Below are 18,613 nucleotides of genomic sequence, written 5' to 3' on the forward strand. Positions count from 1 at the left end.
CGGCGGGGAGTCTGCTTCTCCCTCTGACCCTCCCCCCTCTCATGTGCTCTCTCTCTCTCTCTCTCTCTCTCTCTATTTATTTATTTTAATAAATAAAATCTTTAAAGTATCTATTGAATGAATATGTTACTTTCTTGGGTTTGGGTTTTGAAATCTGCTAAGCATTGGAGGGATTTAACAAAGTTATAAATATGTACCACATATTTTCAGTATTTTTCCCCCAGAGACATGTAAAGAGTTTGGGAAGTAATGCCAAATGATTTATCATTTGTTCGGTTTCCGGAGTTTACCATAAGTCCCTTTTAAGAATATGTACTTTTATACTTTAGTACCTTCATAAGTAGATTTGTGCTATATTTTTGCCATCAGCAAATGTTTATTGAACACATACTATGTACTAGATACTGTTCTAGATTCTTGAATGCAACAAGGAGCAAAACAGACAAAAGTCTTTAAGCACTTAGGTCTTACATGCTCGCTTTTAAAATGTACCCTTACTGGGTTTTTCAGATTAATAAACTTTATTTATTTAGATTTATTTATTTATTTATTTGAGAGGGAAAGCACACGAAGGGGGTGGGGCAGAGGGAGAGATCTCAAGCAACTCCCTGTTGAGTGTGGAGCCCGATGCCGGGCTCGGTCCCACCACCCACGAGATCATGATACAAGTCGAAACCAAAAGGTAGACTCTCAACTGACTGAGCCACCCAGGTGCCCCAAGAGACTTTATTTTTTTAAAGTAATTAATTAATTTTATTTATTTTTTATTAACATATAATGTATTATTTGTTTCAGGGGTACAGGTCTGTGATTCATCATTTTACACAATTTACAGCGCTCACCATAGCACATACCATCACCCAGCCACCCCATCCCTCCCACCCCCGAGACTTTATTTTTTAGAATAGTTTTTGATTTACAGAAAAATTGAGCTGATAATACAGAATTCCCATATACCCTCCCACAACAACACACACACACAGACACACACACACACACAGTTTCACCTGTTATTAACATGTTACATTAACATGTACATTTGTCACAATTAATGAACCAGTATTATAAACTAAGGTCCATACTTTATTCAGATTTTCTTAATTTTTACCTATTGCGCATTTTCGATTCCAAGAGCCCATCCAGGATAACTGTGGTACTTTTAGTTGTCATGTCTCTTTAGGTTCTTCTTCTCTATGACAGTTTCTCAGACTTTCCTTGGTTTTGATGACCTTAACAGTGTTTGGGAGTAGTGGTCAGGTATATTGTAGGTGGCCACTCTGTTGGAATTGGTATGATGTTTTTCTCACGATTAGACTGGGATTATGGGTTTTGGTGAGGAAGACCACAGGGATAAAGTGCCATTTTCATCACATTGTAATCAAGGGCACATACTGTCAACATGATTTATGATTGTTAATGTTGACCTTGATCACCTTGGTGAGGAATTGTTTGGCAGGTTTCTCTACTGTAAAGTTACTCTCCACTCCTGTTTTCCATACTGTACTCTTTGGAAGGAAGGCCCTATGTGCAGCCCAGACTTGAGGAGTGGGGAGTTATGCTCCACTTCCTTGAGGGGAGAGTATCTTCATAAATTATTCTTCCATATGGGAGATTTGTCTGTTCTCCCTCCCTCCCTCATTCATGCATTCATTCAGTCAGTCATTCATTCATTCAGTCGTTTATATCAGTATGGACTCATGGGTATGTATTTATACTTTGGGTTATAATCCAATACTCCTTTATTTTTTGTTCTAACTGTTTCAGCTTTGGCCATTGGGAACTCTTTCAGCTGACTTTGTGCCCCCTTGACATATCTACTTCATTGTTTTTGAGCACTTCCTTACTTTCTGGCAGTATAAGATGCTCCAGGTTCATTTTGTATGCCTATTCCTAGAATCAGTCATTTCTCTTAGGAGTACTATTTTCTTTTATTGGAGGGTGGCATTAGAAATCAAGATCTTGGGGGCACCTGGCTAGCTCAGTCAGTAGAGCATGTGACTTTTTTTTTTTTTTCTTAAGGGAGGGGGAGAGAGAGAGGGGGTGGGGAGGGGCAGAGGGAGAGGGAGAGAGAGAATCTTAAGCAGGCTCCATGCCCAGAGTGGAGCTTGACATGGGGCTCGATCTCACAACCCTGAGGTCATGACCTGAGCTGAAATCAGGAGTTCAACGCTTAACCACCTGAGCCACCCAAATGCTCCAGAGCATGTGACTCTTAATCTTGGAGTTGTTAGTTCAAGCCCCATGTTGGGCGTGGAGCCTACTTAAAAAAAAAAAAAAAAAAGAATCAGGATCTGGCTTTCATGTGTGTGTGTGTCCCCCCTGCCCTTTTCTTTTTCTATTCTAGCTACCATGGTTTTGGAATACAGAGGCCACATCAACAACAGCCTGTTCCAAATAGTGACGCTGTCTTGAATTGCCCTGCTTGCATGACCACACTATGTCTTGATTGCCAAAGGTAATGAATAAAGGGTGACCACACACACACACACACAATGAAAAAAAACCTTGGTGGTCTTTTGTTTAAATCAGAAACAGACTTTTGAGGTATATACTTAGGAATTTTTTTTTTTTTTTAAGATTTTATTTATTTATTTGACAGAGAGAGAGAGCACAAGCAGGGGGAGTGGCAGAAGGAGAGGGAGAAGCAGGCTCTCTTCTGAGCAGGGAGCCCGATGCGGGGCTTGATCCCAGGACGCTGGGATCATGACCTGAGCTGAAGGCAGAGGCTTAACCGACTGAGCCACCTAGGCGCCTCTATACTTAGGAATTCTGATAAAGTTCTGTCCTCCTATATCCTTGCTGCTTCATGACTGATTTTTATACAAATAATTTTGGTTATATTTAGTTCTGTTACAAGTAGTTTTTCTAATAAAGCACTTACCAGTGCTGACAAGGATTCAGTGAAACTGCATATATGTTGTGGAATGACATAATCTGTCAAATACACTCTTTTTAAAAAAAATTGTGATAAAATACACATAAAATTTACTATTTTAACCATTAAAAATTTTTCATTAAGGAGTGCATTTGGATATTCAACTTATTGTCAGCTAGACCATTTAAAAATTTAAAATCTTTTCCTAGCTTTACCACGATGTAATTGACATATAACATTGTGTAAGTTTGAAGTATACAACATGATGATCAAGGGCACGGACTGTCAACAACAAAAAAAATCAACAGATTTATGACTGTTAATGTTGATCTTGATCACCTGGCTGAGGTAGGGGTGCACACTTCTCTTTGAGATACTGATTTCATTTCCTTCAGATACAAACCTAGAAGTGGGATTGCTGGATCATATGGTAGTTCTATTTTTAATATTTTGAGGAGCCTCCATACTCTTTTCCAGAGTGGCTATACCAATTTGTATTCCCATGAATACAAGGGTTCACTTTTGTTTTCTCTTGTCTTTTTATTAATAGCCTATTCCTAGAATCAGCCATTCTAACAGGTGTGAGGTGTTACCTCACTATAGTTTTGATTTGCATTTCCCTGATGATTAAGGATGATGAATACCTTTTCACGGACCTGTTGGCCATTTGTATATCTCTTTTGGAAAAAATGTTCAGGTCCTTTGCCAATTTTTATTTTATTTTAATTTTGCTATTGAGTTGTATGAGTTTCTTGGATATTAACCCCTTATCAGATACATAATTTATAAATATTTTCTCCCATTCCATAGGTTGCCTTTTCCTTTTGTTGATGGTTTCTTTGCTATGCTGAAGCTTTTTAGCTTGATGTAGTCCCACTTGTTTATTTTTGCTTTTGTTGGTGTGCTTATCCAAAAAGTCATTGCCAAGACCCATGTTGAGCTTTTTCCCTGTTTTCTTTGAGTAGTTTTACAATTTCAGGTCTCACATTTAAGTCTTTAATCCATTTTAAGTTTATTTTTATTTTTTTTAAAGATTTTATTTATTTGAGAGAGAGAGACAGAGCACAAGCAGGGGAAGAGGTAGAGGGAGAGGGAGAAGCAGACTCCCCACTGTGCAGGGAGCCTGATGTGGAGCTCGATCCCAGGACCTGCAGATCGTGACCTGAGCCAAAGGCAGATGCTTAGCCATCTGTGCCACCCAGGTGCACCTTAAGTTTATTTTTGTGAATGGAGTAAGACAAGAGTCCAGTTTCATTCTTTTGCATGTGAATATTCAATTTTCTGAAAATCATTTACTGAAGAGATTATCTGGCATTGAATAATTTTGGCTCCCTTGTCAAATATTAGTTAACCGTGTATGTGTGAGTTCATTTCTGGGCTCTCTGTTCTGTTCCTTTGGTCCGTGAGTCTGTTTTTATGCCAGTACCATACTGTTTTGGTAACTATAGCTTTGTAGTACAACTTGAAATCAGCAAGTGTGATGCCTCCAGCTTTGTTTTTATTTTTCAAGGTTGCTTTGGCTATTTGGGGTCTTTTGTGATCCCATACAAATTTGAGGCTTTTTTCTATTTCTGTGAAAAATGTCATTAGAATTTTGATAAGATTGTGTTGATAAGATGGCTTTGGGTAGTATGGACATTTTAATAATAGTAGTTCTTCTGATGCATGCACATGGGGTACCTTTCCATTTACTTGTATTTTCTTCAATTTCTTTCATGAATGTCTTACAGTTTTCAGTGTATAATCTCTCACCTCCTTGGTTAAATTTATTTCCAAGTGTTTTATTATTTTGGATGGCATCATGAATGGGATTGTTTTCTTAATTTCTTTTTCAGATAGTTTACTGTTAATGTACAGAAACACAGTAGATCTTTGTGTATTGGTTTTGTATCCTGAAACTTTACTGAATTTCATATTTATTTTATTTTATTATTTATTATTTTTTAAAGACTTTATTTATTTATTTACTTGAGAGAGACAGTGAGAGAGCACAAGCAGGGAGAGTGGCAGAGGGAGAGGGAGAAGGAGAAGAAGGCATCCCACTGAGCAGGGAGCCCCATATGGGGCCTGATCCCAGGACCCTGGGATCATGACCCAAGCTGAAGGCAGATGCCCAACCAACTGAGCTACCCACCTGCCCCTCATATTTATTTTAACTTTTTTTTTTGTGGAGTCTGTAAAATTATATGTGTAGAAGATTATGTCATCTGCAAACAGAGATACATACAACTGTCTTTCCTATTTGGATACCTTTTATTTGATTTTCTTGCCTGATTGCCCTGGCTAGACTTGCAGTACAGTGTTGACTGGGAGTGGTGAGAGTAGGTACTCTTGTTCCCTATTTTAACCTTTTTTTCCCAATTTTTTATTGTTATGTTAATCACCATACATTACATCATTCGTTTTTGATGTAGCGTTCCATGATTCATTTTTGTGCATAACACCCAGTGCTCCATGCAGAGCATGCCCTCTTTAATACCCATCACCAGGCTAACCCATCCCCCAAACCCCCTCTCCTCTAGAACTTTCTGATCTTTGTTTTTCAGAGTCCATCGTCTCTCATGCTTCATCTCCCCCTCCGATTTACCCCCCTTCATTTTTCCCATCCTACTATCTTCTTTTTTTTTCTTAACATATATTGCATTATTTGTTTCAGAGGTACAGATCTGTGATTCAACAGTCTTGCACAATTCACAGCGCTCACCATAGCACATACCCTCCCCAATGTCCATCACCCAGCCACCCTGTCCCTCCCACACCCCCACCACTCCAGCAACCCTGTTTGTTTCCTGAGATTAAGAATTCCTCATATCAGTGAGGTCATGTGATACATGTCTTTCTCTGATTGACTTATTTCGCTCAGCATAACACCCTCCAGTTCCATCCACGTCGTTGCAAATGGCAAGACCTCATTCCTTTTGATGACTGCATAATATTCCATTGTATATATATACCACTTCTTCTTTATCCGTTCATCTGTCGATGGACACTTGGCTCTTTCCACAATTCGGCTATTGTGGACAATGCGGCTATAAACATTGGGGTGCACGTACCCCTTCGGATCACTACATTTGTATCTTTGGGGTAAATACCCAGTAGTGCAATTGCTGGATCATAGGGTAGCTCTGTTTTCAACTTTTTGAGGAACCTCCATACTGTTTTCCAGAGTGGTTGCACCAGCTTGCATTCCCACCAACAGTGTAGGAGTGTTCCCCTTTTTCCGCATCCCCACCAACATCTGTGTTTCCTGACTTGTTAATTTTAGCCATTCTGACTGGTGTGAGGTGGTATCTCATTGAGGTTTTGATTTGGATTTCCCTGATGCCGAGTGATGTTGAACATTTTTTCATGTGTCTGTTGGCCATTTGGATGTCTTTGGAAAAATGTCAGTTCATGTCTTCTGCCCATTTCTTGATTGGATCATTTGTTCTTTGGGTGTTGAGTTTGATAAGTTCTTTATAGATTTTGGATACTAGCCCTTTATCTGATATGTTACTTACAGATATCTTCTTCCATTCTGTCGGTTGTCTTTTGGTTTTGTTGACTGTTTCTTTTGCTGTGCAAAAGCTTTTTATCTTGATGAAATCCCAACAGTTCATTTTTGCCCTTGCTTCTCTTGCCTTTGGCGATGTTTCCAGGAAGAAGTTGCTGTGGCTGAGGTTGAAGAGGTCGCTGCCTCTGTTCTCCTTTAGGATGTTGATGGACTCCTGTCTCACATTTAGGTCTTTCAACCATTTGGAGTCTATTTTTGTGTGTGGTGTAAGGAAATGGTCCAGTTTCATTCTTCTGCATGTGGCTGTCCAATTTTCCCAACACCATTTGTTGAAGAGACTGTCTTTTTTCCATTGGACATTCTTTCCTGCTTTGTCGAAGATTAGTTGACCATAGAGTTGAGGGTCCATTTCTGGGCTCTCGATTCTGTTCCATTGATCTATGTGTCTGTTTTTGTGCCAGTACCATACTGTCTTGATGACAGCTTTGTAACAGCTGGAAGTCCAGAAGTGTGATGCCTCCAGCTTTGCTTTTCTTTTTCAACATTCCTCTGGCTATTCGAGGTCATTTCTGGTTCCATACAAATTTTAGGATTATTTGTTCCATTTCTTTGAAAAAAGTGGATGGTATTTTTTTTTTAAGATTTTATTTATTTATTTGTTAGAGCATGAGCGAGAGAAAGTGAGTGAGAGAGAGTGAGCAAGGGTACAAGCAGGGGGAGCTGCAGGCAGAGGGAGAAGCAGGCTCCCTGCTGAGCAAGGAGCCTGATGCGGGACTTGATCCCAGGGCACTGGGATCATGACCTGAGCCGAAGGCAGACGCTTAACCGAATGAGCCACCCAGGTGTCCCAAGTGGATGGTATTTTGATGGGGACTGCATTGAATGTGTAGATTGCTCTAGGCAGCATTGACATCTTCACAATATTTGTTCTTCCAATCCATGAGCATGGAATGTTTTTCCATTTCTTTGTGTCTCCCTCAGTTTCTTTCATGAGTATTTTATAGTTTTCTGAGTACAGATCCTTTGCTTCTTTGGTTAGATTTATTCCTAGGTATCTTATGGTTTTGGGTGCAATTGTAAATGGGATCGACTCCTTAATTTCTCTTTCTTCTGTCTTGTTGTTTGTGAATAGGAATGCCACTGATTTCTGTGCATTGATTTTATATCCTGCCACTTTACTGAATTCCTGTATGAGTGCTAGCAGTTTTGGGGTGGAGTCTTTTGGGTTTTCCACATAATGTATCATACCATCTGCAAAGAGTGAGAGTTTGACTTCCTCTTTGCCGATTCCGATGCCTTTGATTTCTTTTTGTTGTCTGATGGCTGTGGCTAGGACTTCTAATACTATGTTGAATAGCACTGGTGATAGTGGACATCCCTGCCACATTCCTGACCTTAGGGAGAAAGCTCTCAGTTTTTCCCCACTGAGAATGATATTCGCTGTAGGTTTTTCATAGATGGCTTTTATGATATTGAGGTAGGTGCCCTCTATCTCTATACTCTGAAGAGTTTTGATCAAGAAAGGATGCTGTACTTTGTCAAATGCTTTTTCTGCATCTATTGAGAGGATCATATGATTCTTGTTCTTTCTTTTGTTAATGTATTGTATCACGTTGATTGATTTGCGGATGTTGAACCAACCCTGAAGCCCAGGGATAAATCCCACTTGGTCATGGTGAATAATCCTTTTAATGTACTGTTGGATCCTATTGGCTAGTATTTTGGTGAGAATTTTTGCATCCATGTTCATCAAGGATATTGGTCTGTAATTCTCCTTTTCGATGGGGTCTTTGTCTGGTTTTGGGATCACGGTAATGCTGGCCTCATAAAACAAGTTTGGAAGTTTTCCTTCCATTTCTATTTTTTGGAACAGTTTCAGAAGAATAGGTATTAATTCTTCTTTAAATGTTTGGTAGAATTCCCCTGGGAAGCCATCTGGCCCTAGGCTTTTGTTTCTTGGGAGATTTTTGATGACTGCTTCAATTTCCTTAGTGGTTATAGGTCTGTTCAGGTTTTCTGTTTCTTCCTGGTTCAGTTTTGGTAGTTGATACCTCTCTAGGAATGCATCCATTTCTTCCAGGTTATCTAATTTGCTGGCATATAGTTGCTTATAATATGTTCTTATAATTGTTTGTATTTCTTTGGTGTTGGTTGTGATCTCTCCTCTTTCATTCATGATTTTGTTGATTTGGATCATTTCTCTTTTCTTTTTGATAAGTCTGGCCAGGGGTTTACCAATCTTGTTAATTCTTTCAAAGAACCAGCTCCTAGTTTCATTGATCTGTTCTGCTGTTCTTTTGGTTTCTATTTCATTGATTTCTGCTCTGATCTTTATTATTTCTCTTCTCCTGCTGGGTTTAGGCTTTATTTGCTGTTTTTTCTCTAGCTCCTTTAGGTGTGGGGTTAGGTTGTGTATTTGAGACCTTTCTTGGTTCTTTTTTTCTTTTTTTTTAATGATTTTATTTATTTATTTGAGAGAGAGAATGAGAGATAGAGAGCACGAGAGGGAAGAGGGTCAGAGGGAGAAGCAGACTCCCTGCTGAGCAGGGAGCCCGATGTGGGACTCGATCCCGGGACTCCAGGATCATGACCTGAGCCGAAGGCAGTCGCTTGACCAACTGAGCCACCCAGGCGCCCACCTTTCTTGTTTCTTGAGAAAGGCTTCTATTGCTATATACTTTCATCTTAGGACCGCCTTTGCTGTATGCCAAGATTTTGAATAGTTGTGTTTTCATTTTCATTTGTTTCCATGAATTTTTTAAACTCTTCTTTAATTTTCTGGTTGACCCATTCATTCTTTAGTAGGATGCTCTTTAGCCTCCATGTATTTGAGTTCTTTCTGACTTTCCTCTTGTGATTGAATTCTAGTTTCAAAGCATTGTGGTCTGAAAATATGTAGGGAATAATCTCAATCTTTTGGTACCGGTTGAGACCTGATTTGTGACCTAGGATGTGATCTATTCCGGAGAATGTTCCATGGGCACTAGAGAAGAATGTGTATTCTGTTGCTTTGGGATGGAATGTTCTGAATATATCTGTGAAGTCCATTTGGTCCAATGTGTCATTTAGAGTCTTTATTTCCTTGTTGATCTTTTGCTTAGATGATCTGTCCATTTCAGTCAGGGGGGTGTTAAAGTCCCCCACCATTATTGTATTGTTGATGTGTTTCTTTACTTTTGTTATTAATTGCCTTATATAATTGGCTGTGCCCATGGTAGGGGCATAGATATTTATAATTGTTAGATCTTCTTGTTGGATAGACCCTTTAAGTAGGATATAGTGTCCTTCCTCATCTCTTATTACAGTCTTTGGTTTAAAATCTAATTTGTCTGATATAAGGATTGCCACCCCAGCTTTCTTTTAATGTCCATTAGCATGGTAAATGGTTTTCCACCCCTTCACTTTCAATCTGGGGGTGTCTTTGGGTCTAAAATGAGTCTCTTGGAGACAGCATATCAATGGATCTTGTTTTTTTATCCAATCGGATAGCCTGTGTCTTTTGATTGGGCATTTAGCCCTTTTACATTCAGGGTAACTATTGAAAGATATGAATTTAGTGCCATTGTATTGCCTGTAATGTGACTGTTACTCTATATTGTCTATGTTCCTTTCTGGTCTGTGTTGCTTTTAGGCTCTCTCTTTGCTTAGAGGACCCCTTTCAAGATTTCTTGTAGGGCTGGTTTCATGTTTGCAAATTCCTTTAGTTCTTGTTTGTCCTGGAAGCTTTTTATTGCTCCTTCTATTTTCAGTGACAGCCTAGCTGGATATAATATTCTTGGCTGCATATTTTTCTCATTTAGTGCTCTGAAGATATCATGCCAGTCCTTTCTGGCCTGCCAGGTCTCTGTGGACAGGTCTATGCCAATCTAATGTTTCTACCATTGTAGGTTACATATCTCTTCTTCCGAGCTACTTTCAGGATTTTCTCTTTGTCTCTGAGACTCCTAAGTTTTATTATTAGATGTCAGGGTGTTGACCTATTTTTATTGATTTTGAGAGGGGTTCTCTGTGCCTCCTGCATTTTGATGCCTCTTTCCTTCCCCACATTAGGGAAGTTCTCTGCTATAATTTGCTCCAATACACCTTCTGCCCCTCTCTCTCTTTCTTCTTCTTCTGGGATCCCAGTTATTCAAATATTGTTTCGTCTTATCGTATCACTTATCTCTCAAATTCTGCCCTCGTGATCCAGTAGTTGTTTATCTCTCTTTTTCTCAGCTTCTTTATTTTCCATCATTTGGTCTTCTATATCACTAATTCTCTCTTCTGTCTCATTTATCCTAGCAGTTAGGGCCCCCATTTTTTATTGCAGTTCATTAATAGCCTTTTTGATTTCCACTTGGTTAGATTTTAGTTCTTTTATTTCTCCACAAAGGGTTTTTCTAATAACTTCCATGCTTTTTTCAAGCCCAGCTAGTATCTTTAAAATCATCATTCTGAACTCTAGGTCCGACATCATACTAATATCCATATTGAGTAGGTCCCTGGCAGTCGGTACTACCTCTTGTTCTTTTTGGTGAGGTGATTTTTTCGTCTTGTCATTTTGTCCAGAGGAGAATAGATGAATGAGAGAACAAAATGCTAACAGGTTAACAACGTCCCCAGAAAATATACTCTAAACAAATCAGAAAAGACCTGAAACTGGGGGAAAAGAAAGGGAAAGAAAGAAAAAAAAAAGAAAAAGATAAAAACAAACAAAAACAGAACAAAACAAAAACACAGAATATGATCAAATATGATCAGGCTGGTGCATAGATCAGTGCCACACACTGGATTTTGGGTGTATTTCGGTTTGTTAGAAGAAAGTGCCTCCCAAAATTTTAAAGAAAGAAAAACTTATGTATGTTCAAAAATAAGGGTTGATACGATGAAGGGATGGAATATGACTGTAAAGATGAAAATTATGAAAAGTTTTATGAAAGGAATTGATAAGTTGTTTGAAAAAAGAAAGAAGAGGATTTAAAAAAAAAGGGAGAGAATGTGATTGGGCAGGAGACTAGAACAAAGCCATATACTAGAGATTTAGGGTATATTTTGATCTGTTAGAAGAAACCGTATCAGAATTTTGAAGAAAGAACAACATATATATATGCCAAAAATAAGGGTAACTACTATGAAGGGATAGAATATGACTCTAAAAATGAAAAATAAAAATGGTTTTTTAAAAAAGGGATTGATAAGATGTTGGTTGAAAAAGGGAAAAAAATAAAAAAAAAAAGTTAAAAAAAAATTAGGGTGCCTGGGTGGCTCAGTTGGTTAAGCGACTGCCTTCGGCTCAGGTCTTGATCCTGGAGTCCCAGGATCGAGCCGACATCGGGCTCCCTGCTGAGCAGGGAGTCTGCTTCTCCCTCTGACCCTCCCCCATCTCATGCTCTATCTCATTCTCTCTCTCAAATAAATAAATAAAATATTTAAAAAAATTAACTTTGAATGACTAAAGAATCATGGTAGAAAAGCCATGTATTCTATGTGCAGTATTCCCCTAGTGCCGGAGTTTTGCTGTCCTCATTGATCGGTAAACTTGCTCTTGGCTGGCTGTTCTTGCTGATCTTCCGGGGGAGGGGCCTGTTGCTGTGGTTACCAAATGTGTTTGCCGGAGGCGGACCGTCCTTGCCGGTCCAGGGTAAATAATCTGCTCTGGTTTGCTCTCGGGAGCTTTTGTTCTCTGCAAGCTTTCCATACAGCTTTGGAGGACGAAAGTGAAAATGGTGGCCTCCCAATCTCTGCCCTGGAGGAGCCGAGAACTCGGGGCCCCGCTCCTCAGTGAGCCCCCAGAGAAAAGCAGTCAGTCACTCCCGTCTTCCCGGTCTCTGGCCTCACTCCATGCTCACCTGGCCTGTGACCGGGCGTTTCTGTCTCAGGCACACGACCCCGTGTGGAGTCTCCAGACCCAGCAGATCCCTGCGGTGCGCTCCCGCGCCGCTCCTCCCGGGGGAGGAAGGAGAGTCTCTCCGGATCTGCTGCTTGTTGGGTCCCTGCTGGAGGAGCAGTGGCCCGACTGTGCCACGGATCATGGTTTATGGCAACCCCGACCTGAGAGCCCACCACTCAGCTCCATTTCTGCAGCTGGCTTCCCCGCTCAGATACCTGGGAGCTCTGCTGCACTCAGGCACCCCTGGTCTTTCTGAGACCCCGAGAGTCCTGAGACCACACTGTCCTGCGGGGGTTCCACCCCCCATTTAGCCACTGGAGTGATGTCCCTCAGCGGAGCCGACTTCTAAAAGTTCTGATTTTGTGCTCTGCTGCTCTAGCACTTGTCAGAAGCGGCCGTCGGAGGCCCCCTCCCCCGCCGTCTATCTTCCCGAATATCGCCTCAGATTCACTTCTCTGCACGTCCTGCCTTCTAGAAAGTGGTCGCTTTTCTGTTCAGAGAATTGCTGCTATTCTTTTCTTCGATCTCCTGTTGAGTTCGTAGGTGTTCAGAATGGTTTGATCCCTATCTAGCTGAATTCCTGAGACCAGATGAAATCCAGGTCTTCTACTCTTCTGCCATCTTGCTCCAGCCCCTATTTTAACCATTTTAAGTGTATAATTCAGTGACATTAACTGCTTTCACAATATTGTGCATATATATATATATATATATATATATATATATATGATCATGTCATTTGTGAGCAAAGATAATTTTACTTCTTTTCCAGTGTGGATGCCTCTTATTTCTTTTTCTTAGCTAATTGCTCTGATTAGAACTTCCAGTACTATGTTGAATAGCAGTGGTGAAAGCAGGACTTTTTAGTCTCGGCCTGATCTTAGAGGAAAAATTTTCTTTCATCATTGAATATGATGTTAGCTATGGATTTTTCATACATGGCCTTTACTGTATTGAGGAAATTTCCTTCTGTTTTTAGTTTATTGGGTGTTTTTACCATGAATAGGTGTTGAATTTCATCACATGCTTTTTCTGAATCAATTGAGATGATCATGAGTTTTTTTCCTTCATTCTTTTTAAAGAAATTTTTAATTTATTTTTTTAAAGATTTTATTTATTTATTTGAGAGAGAATGAGAGAGAGAGAAAGGACATGGGGGGGAGGGTCAGAGGGAGAAGCAGCCTCCCTGCCGAGCAGGGAGCCTGATGTGGGACTCGATCCCGGGACTCCAGGATCATGACCTGAGCCGAAGGCAGTTGCTTAACCAACTGAGCCACCCAGGCGCCCAGAAATTTTTTAAGTAGGCTCCACTTTTATTTTAAGTGGAGCCCAATGTGGGGCTTGAACTCATGATCCTGAGATGAACACCTGAGCTGAGACCAAGAGTCGGACACTCAGCGGACTGAGCCACCCAGGCGCCCCCCTTCATTCTTTTAATCAAATATACTCTAACCCTTTTCCTACCCCCCCTTTCTGGTGGACTCATAAATGTCTAGCTTAGTCCATGTTTTGAATCAAGTTAACTGAAACTAAGTGATGAAGCTGAAACTAAGTAGGTGGTGGATTTGTTCTAGGAACTAATGAATAGCCAGATATAGTTTACCTTATTAGCTAGCTTGAGGTTTTTTTTTTTAAACTTTTATTTATTTATTTGATAGAGAGGGACAGATAGTGTCAGAGATAGCGAGAGAGAGCACAAGCAGGGAGAGAGGCAAAGGGAGAGGGAGAAGCAGGCTCCCCATGGAGCAAGGAACCCGATGTGGGGCTCGATCCCAGGACCCTGGGATCATGACTTGAGCTCAAGGCACATGCGTAACCGACCGAGCCACCCAGGCGTCCCAAGCTTGAGGTTTTTGATCATCTGCAACAATTAAATTTTGTGCTTTCCATATGAACTCTTAAGGTTTTTGTATATAAGTTGATACTCAGCATGTTTATGAAATGTAGAAAAAGTAAAATGTTTTTGTACTTCAGTTTCTCTTCCAAATTAAACCATGTTATTATAGAGTTCCTATACTCAAAAGAAGTTGTTTCATGATGTAACAATAGAAATTGGCCTTGGTAAAAATTACATTCCATGTTAATACAGGATTCCAATCCAGTAGAGTATAAATGAAATTTTTACAGTCTTACTTGGAGAAGTACCAGCTTGCATAGTCTAAATTCCTGGTGGTGGTGGTGGTGGTGGTGGAGATCAACTTTTGGAACTAATGAAAGTATAACTTGAGTTCACTGTGTTTAGCCAGATAGATATTTCTGTTGCATGAGGTTTAAGGGGAAAAAAAACCAACTTATTAGGTGGAGAAAGAAGTAGGAAAATATTGAATGTATGAGGAGAACAAATGAAGCATTATCTGTTCTGTAGACTGTTGGAGTAAAGCCAAGAGTAGACATTGTAAAGTCAGAAGCTCTTTAAGTTTTCTTTTACTAAAATGGTGACAAGAATGGTACCACTTGTTTTTTTTTTATTTAATTTTTAAAAAAGGTTTTATTTATTTATTAGAGAACACAAGTGGGGGGAGGAGCAGGGGGAGAAGCAGGCTCCCTGCTGAACAGGGAGCCCGAGTTGGGGCTCGATCCCCAGACCCCAGAATCATGACCTGAGCCGAAGGCAGATGCTTAACTGACTGAGCCACCCAGGTGCCCCAAGAATGGCACCACTTGTAATGAGAGGAGGGCAGAGTTTCAGGCCACTGTGAAAAGACAAAGATTGTTTAAACATTAGCTCTCAAGTTTCTTGTCTTTCTAAGTTTGAAGAGCAAATAATTTTTTCAGAGATAAAAGTTACTTTTAAAGCAGTAGAAAAGAGGATATATTCATTCTTTTTTTTATTTTAAGATTTTATTTATTTGACAGAGACAAAGCAAGAGAAGGAACACAAGCAGGGGGAGTGGGAAAGGGAGAAGCAGGCTCCCCGCTGAGTGGGGAACCTGATGTGGGGCTCAATCCCAGGACCCCAGGACCACCACCTGAGCCGAAGCCAGACACTCAACAACTAAGCCACCCAGGGGCCCCTCATTCTTTAAACTATTCTCTATTAACAAGTTTTTTCCTATTCTTAAAATAACTCTTAACATTTCTTTAAATTTCCCATTTTGTTCTCATGTTTTATTTTGGTTGTATTTCAGTAAGTTTTTTTGTGTTCTCAAATTTTAACCATGTGGAGAGGCAAGAATATACAATGGGGAAAAAAAGACAGTCTCTTCAATAAATGGTGCTGGGAAAACTGGACCACTTTCTAACACCATACACAAAAATAAACTCAAATTGGATTAAGGACCTAAATGTGAGACCTGAAACCACGAAACTCCTAGAAGAGAACATAGGCAGTAGTTTCTTTGACATCAGCCATAGCAACATTTTTCTAGACATGTCTTCTGCGGCAAGGGAAATAAAAGCAAAAATTAACTGTTGAGACTACACCAAAATAAAAATCTTCTGCACAGTGAAGGAAACCATCAACAAAATGAAAAGACAACTCACAAAATGGGAGAAGATATTTGCAAATGATCTATTCGATATGGAATTACTATCCAAAATATATAAAGAACTAATACAACTCAACACCAGAAAACCCAAATAATCTGATTAAAATGGGCAGAGTACTGAATAGACATTTTCCCAAAGTAGACATATAGATGTCCAACAGACACATGAAGAGATGCTCAACGTCATTAATCATCAGGGAAATGTACTCAAAACCACAGTGAGATATCATCTTACACTTGTCATAATGGCTAAAATCAAAAAGAAAAGAAAAAGCGGTGAGGATGTGGAGAAAAGGAAACCCTTGTGCAGTGTTGGTGGGAATGTAAATTGGCATGGTCACTGTGGAAAACAGTATGGATATTCCTCAAAAAATTAAAAACAGAAATGACCTGTGATGCAGTAATTCCACTACTGAGTTTTTTTTTTTTTTTTAAGATTTTATTTATTTATTTGACCGAGAGAGACACAGCGAGAGAGGGAACACAAGCAGGGGGAGTGGGGGAGGGAGAAGCAGGCTTCCTGCTGAGCAGGGAGCCCGATGCGGGGCTGGATCCCAGGACCCTGGGATCATGACCTGAGCCGAAGGCAGCCGCTTAACGACTGGGCCACCCAAGTGCCCCTCCACTACTGAGTATTTATCCAAAGAAAATGACAACAGTAATTCAGAAAGATTTATGCACCCTTGTGTGTACTGTATTATTTACAGTAGGAAAGATATGAAAACCCAAGGGTGCTTTGATCGATGAATAGATAAAGAGAATATGGAATATATACACAGTGGAATATTACTCAGCCATAAAAAGGATGAGCTCTTGCCATTTGTGACAACATGGATAGACCTAAAGGGTATTACGCTAAGTGAAATAAGTCAGAGAAAGACAAATACTCTATTTCACTTATACATAGAATCTAAAAAAAACGAACAAACAGATGAAAAGCAGAAACAGACCCATAATTACAGAGAACAAACTGATGGTTGCGAGAGAGGAGCAAGGTGGGGGATGGCCAAAATGAGTGAAGGGGAGTGGGACATACGGGCTTCCAGGTATGGAGTGAGTAAGTCATGGGGATAAAATACAGTGATATTGTAATAACATTGTACGTTGACAGATGGTAGCTACACCCGTGGTGAGTATAGTGTTAACATGTAAACTTCTCAAATCACTGTGTTGTACACTTGAAACTAATGTAACATTGTGTCAGCTATACTTCAATAAAATTTTTTGATCTAAATGGATAACCTATTAAAATAGAACGCAAATCCAAATTCTCTATTTCATTTTCCTCTTAGGCATGAATCCTACAAAACTCAGTATAGAGCAATGTTTGTGATGAATTGTTCTGTCAACAAAGAGGAGGTTCTAAGATACAAAATCCCAGAGAACAGGAAGAAAAGGAGAGGCCATAAGAAGATGAGGTCTAACCATGAAGATGCTGCAGAGCAGGCCGAGGCGCAAGTGGAAGAAATCTACCACCCAGTCATGTGCACCGAATGTTCCACTGAAGTGGCAGTCTATGACAAGGACGAAGTCTTTCATTTTTTCAATGTTTTAGCAAGTCATTCTTAAATAGCTGAGTTGGCATTTAATTGCCCAATACAGTATATGAGGCAGATATGGACAGGTATTTTCCTCCTGCCTATTCATATCAAGTGACATTCTGAGCGGTTATTTGAGAATGCAGTGTTTATCTTTTTGAAAGAGAATGGTTGTCAACCTTCATCCCTCCACCCCCTTAAAAAAATTTTTTTTCCCTAGCTCTGATGGGACTGATTATTCATTCCCTTTTTGAGGGGCATTTGGAAATTATGGGGCTTTTTATATATTAAAGCTCTTTAGAATTAAAATGTTCTGGAGTTATAAGTAATCTTTGTTTTAGTGTTATTTTTATTTTGGTTATACTTGTGGTGTGATTAAACAAGAAACTATTGCCTGGCTTCTGTGTATATTGTTTTTGCTAAGAAGTATCTTTATTTACTTTCTACCCCATAGTATGGAGTGACAGTATTTAGTAACTATTACAGTTACATGGAGTTAATATTGCCAGGTGCTTTGAGTAATTAATACAGGTCTTTCCCTAAAAGGATTGCATAGTAACAGTATACTAAATGTAGTGAATTAACACAGTAAATAGAAATTTATGGTGAGGAAGAGCAACCTCACCCTCGACCCTTAGACTTAAAAGTCCTGTTGCTGCCTCTTGTGCCCCCATTTGTTCTGAAATTTCTGTTGCCAGCAACCAAAGTATTGTTTTTCCTTTTTTATATTAATAATATAAAAATCATTAGTGACAGCTTGGAGGAAATTGCATTGTAGGCATCTGTGCTTTTGAAAAGAATGATTGGACTATTTCCCAAAACATTGGGAAACTCAGGGTCCTGATATCTAATAGAGATATAGTAGAGTGGAATAAAGTCAGAAACTATATATTTTTTTAAAGATTTTATTTATTAGAGAGAGAGAGAGAATGAGCAGGGGAAGTAGCAGAAGGAGAAGCAGATGCACTGCTGAGCAGGGAACCTGATGTGGGACTCAATCCTAGGACTCCAGGATCATGACCTGAGCCAAAGGCAGACACTTAACTGACTAAGCCACCCAGGTGCCCAGGAAATATATTTTTTTAAAGGTTTTATTTATTTATTAGAGAGAGGGAACACGAGGAGGGGAAGGGGGAGAAGACTCCCGGCTGAGTGGGGAGCCTAATGTGGGGCTCAATCCTAGGACCTTGAAATCGTGACCTGAGCTGAAGTCAGATGCTTAACCAACTGAGCCACCCAGGTGCCCCAGGAAATACGTTTTTTTTTTAAGATTTTATTTTTTAATTTTTGAAAGTTAATCTCTAATGTGGGGCTAGAACCCATGACCTTGAGATCAAGAGTCACATGCTC

The 18,613-nt window shown here is 39.8% G+C and overlaps 1 protein-coding gene across 2 annotated transcripts in view; it reads left to right on the forward strand.

The window, feature by feature from the left end:
* Nucleotides 1–17,592, forward strand: part of EAPP (E2F associated phosphoprotein) — a 29,354-nt gene extending 11,762 nt beyond the window's left edge. Inside the window, exons 5-6 of one of the 2 annotated variants that reach the window (XM_028114846.2) lie at nucleotides 2,345–2,455; nucleotides 17,018–17,592. In XM_028114846.2, the coding sequence (XP_027970647.1) occupies nucleotides 2,345–2,455; nucleotides 17,018–17,294 (388 nt within the window). In that variant the 3' untranslated portion in view covers nucleotides 17,295–17,592. The remainder of the gene's footprint in view (nucleotides 1–2,344; nucleotides 2,456–17,017) is intronic. The other variant, XM_028114848.2, reaches the window with a different exon arrangement.
* The last annotated feature ends 1,021 nt before the right edge of the window (nucleotides 17,593–18,613 follow it).

This window comes from Eumetopias jubatus, unplaced genomic scaffold, assembly GCF_037043125.1.
Source record: "Eumetopias jubatus isolate StellerSeaLion01/CBP00866 unplaced genomic scaffold, mEumJub1_p1.0 scaffold_7, whole genome shotgun sequence".
Taxonomy (NCBI): domain Eukaryota; kingdom Metazoa; phylum Chordata; class Mammalia; order Carnivora; family Otariidae; genus Eumetopias; species Eumetopias jubatus.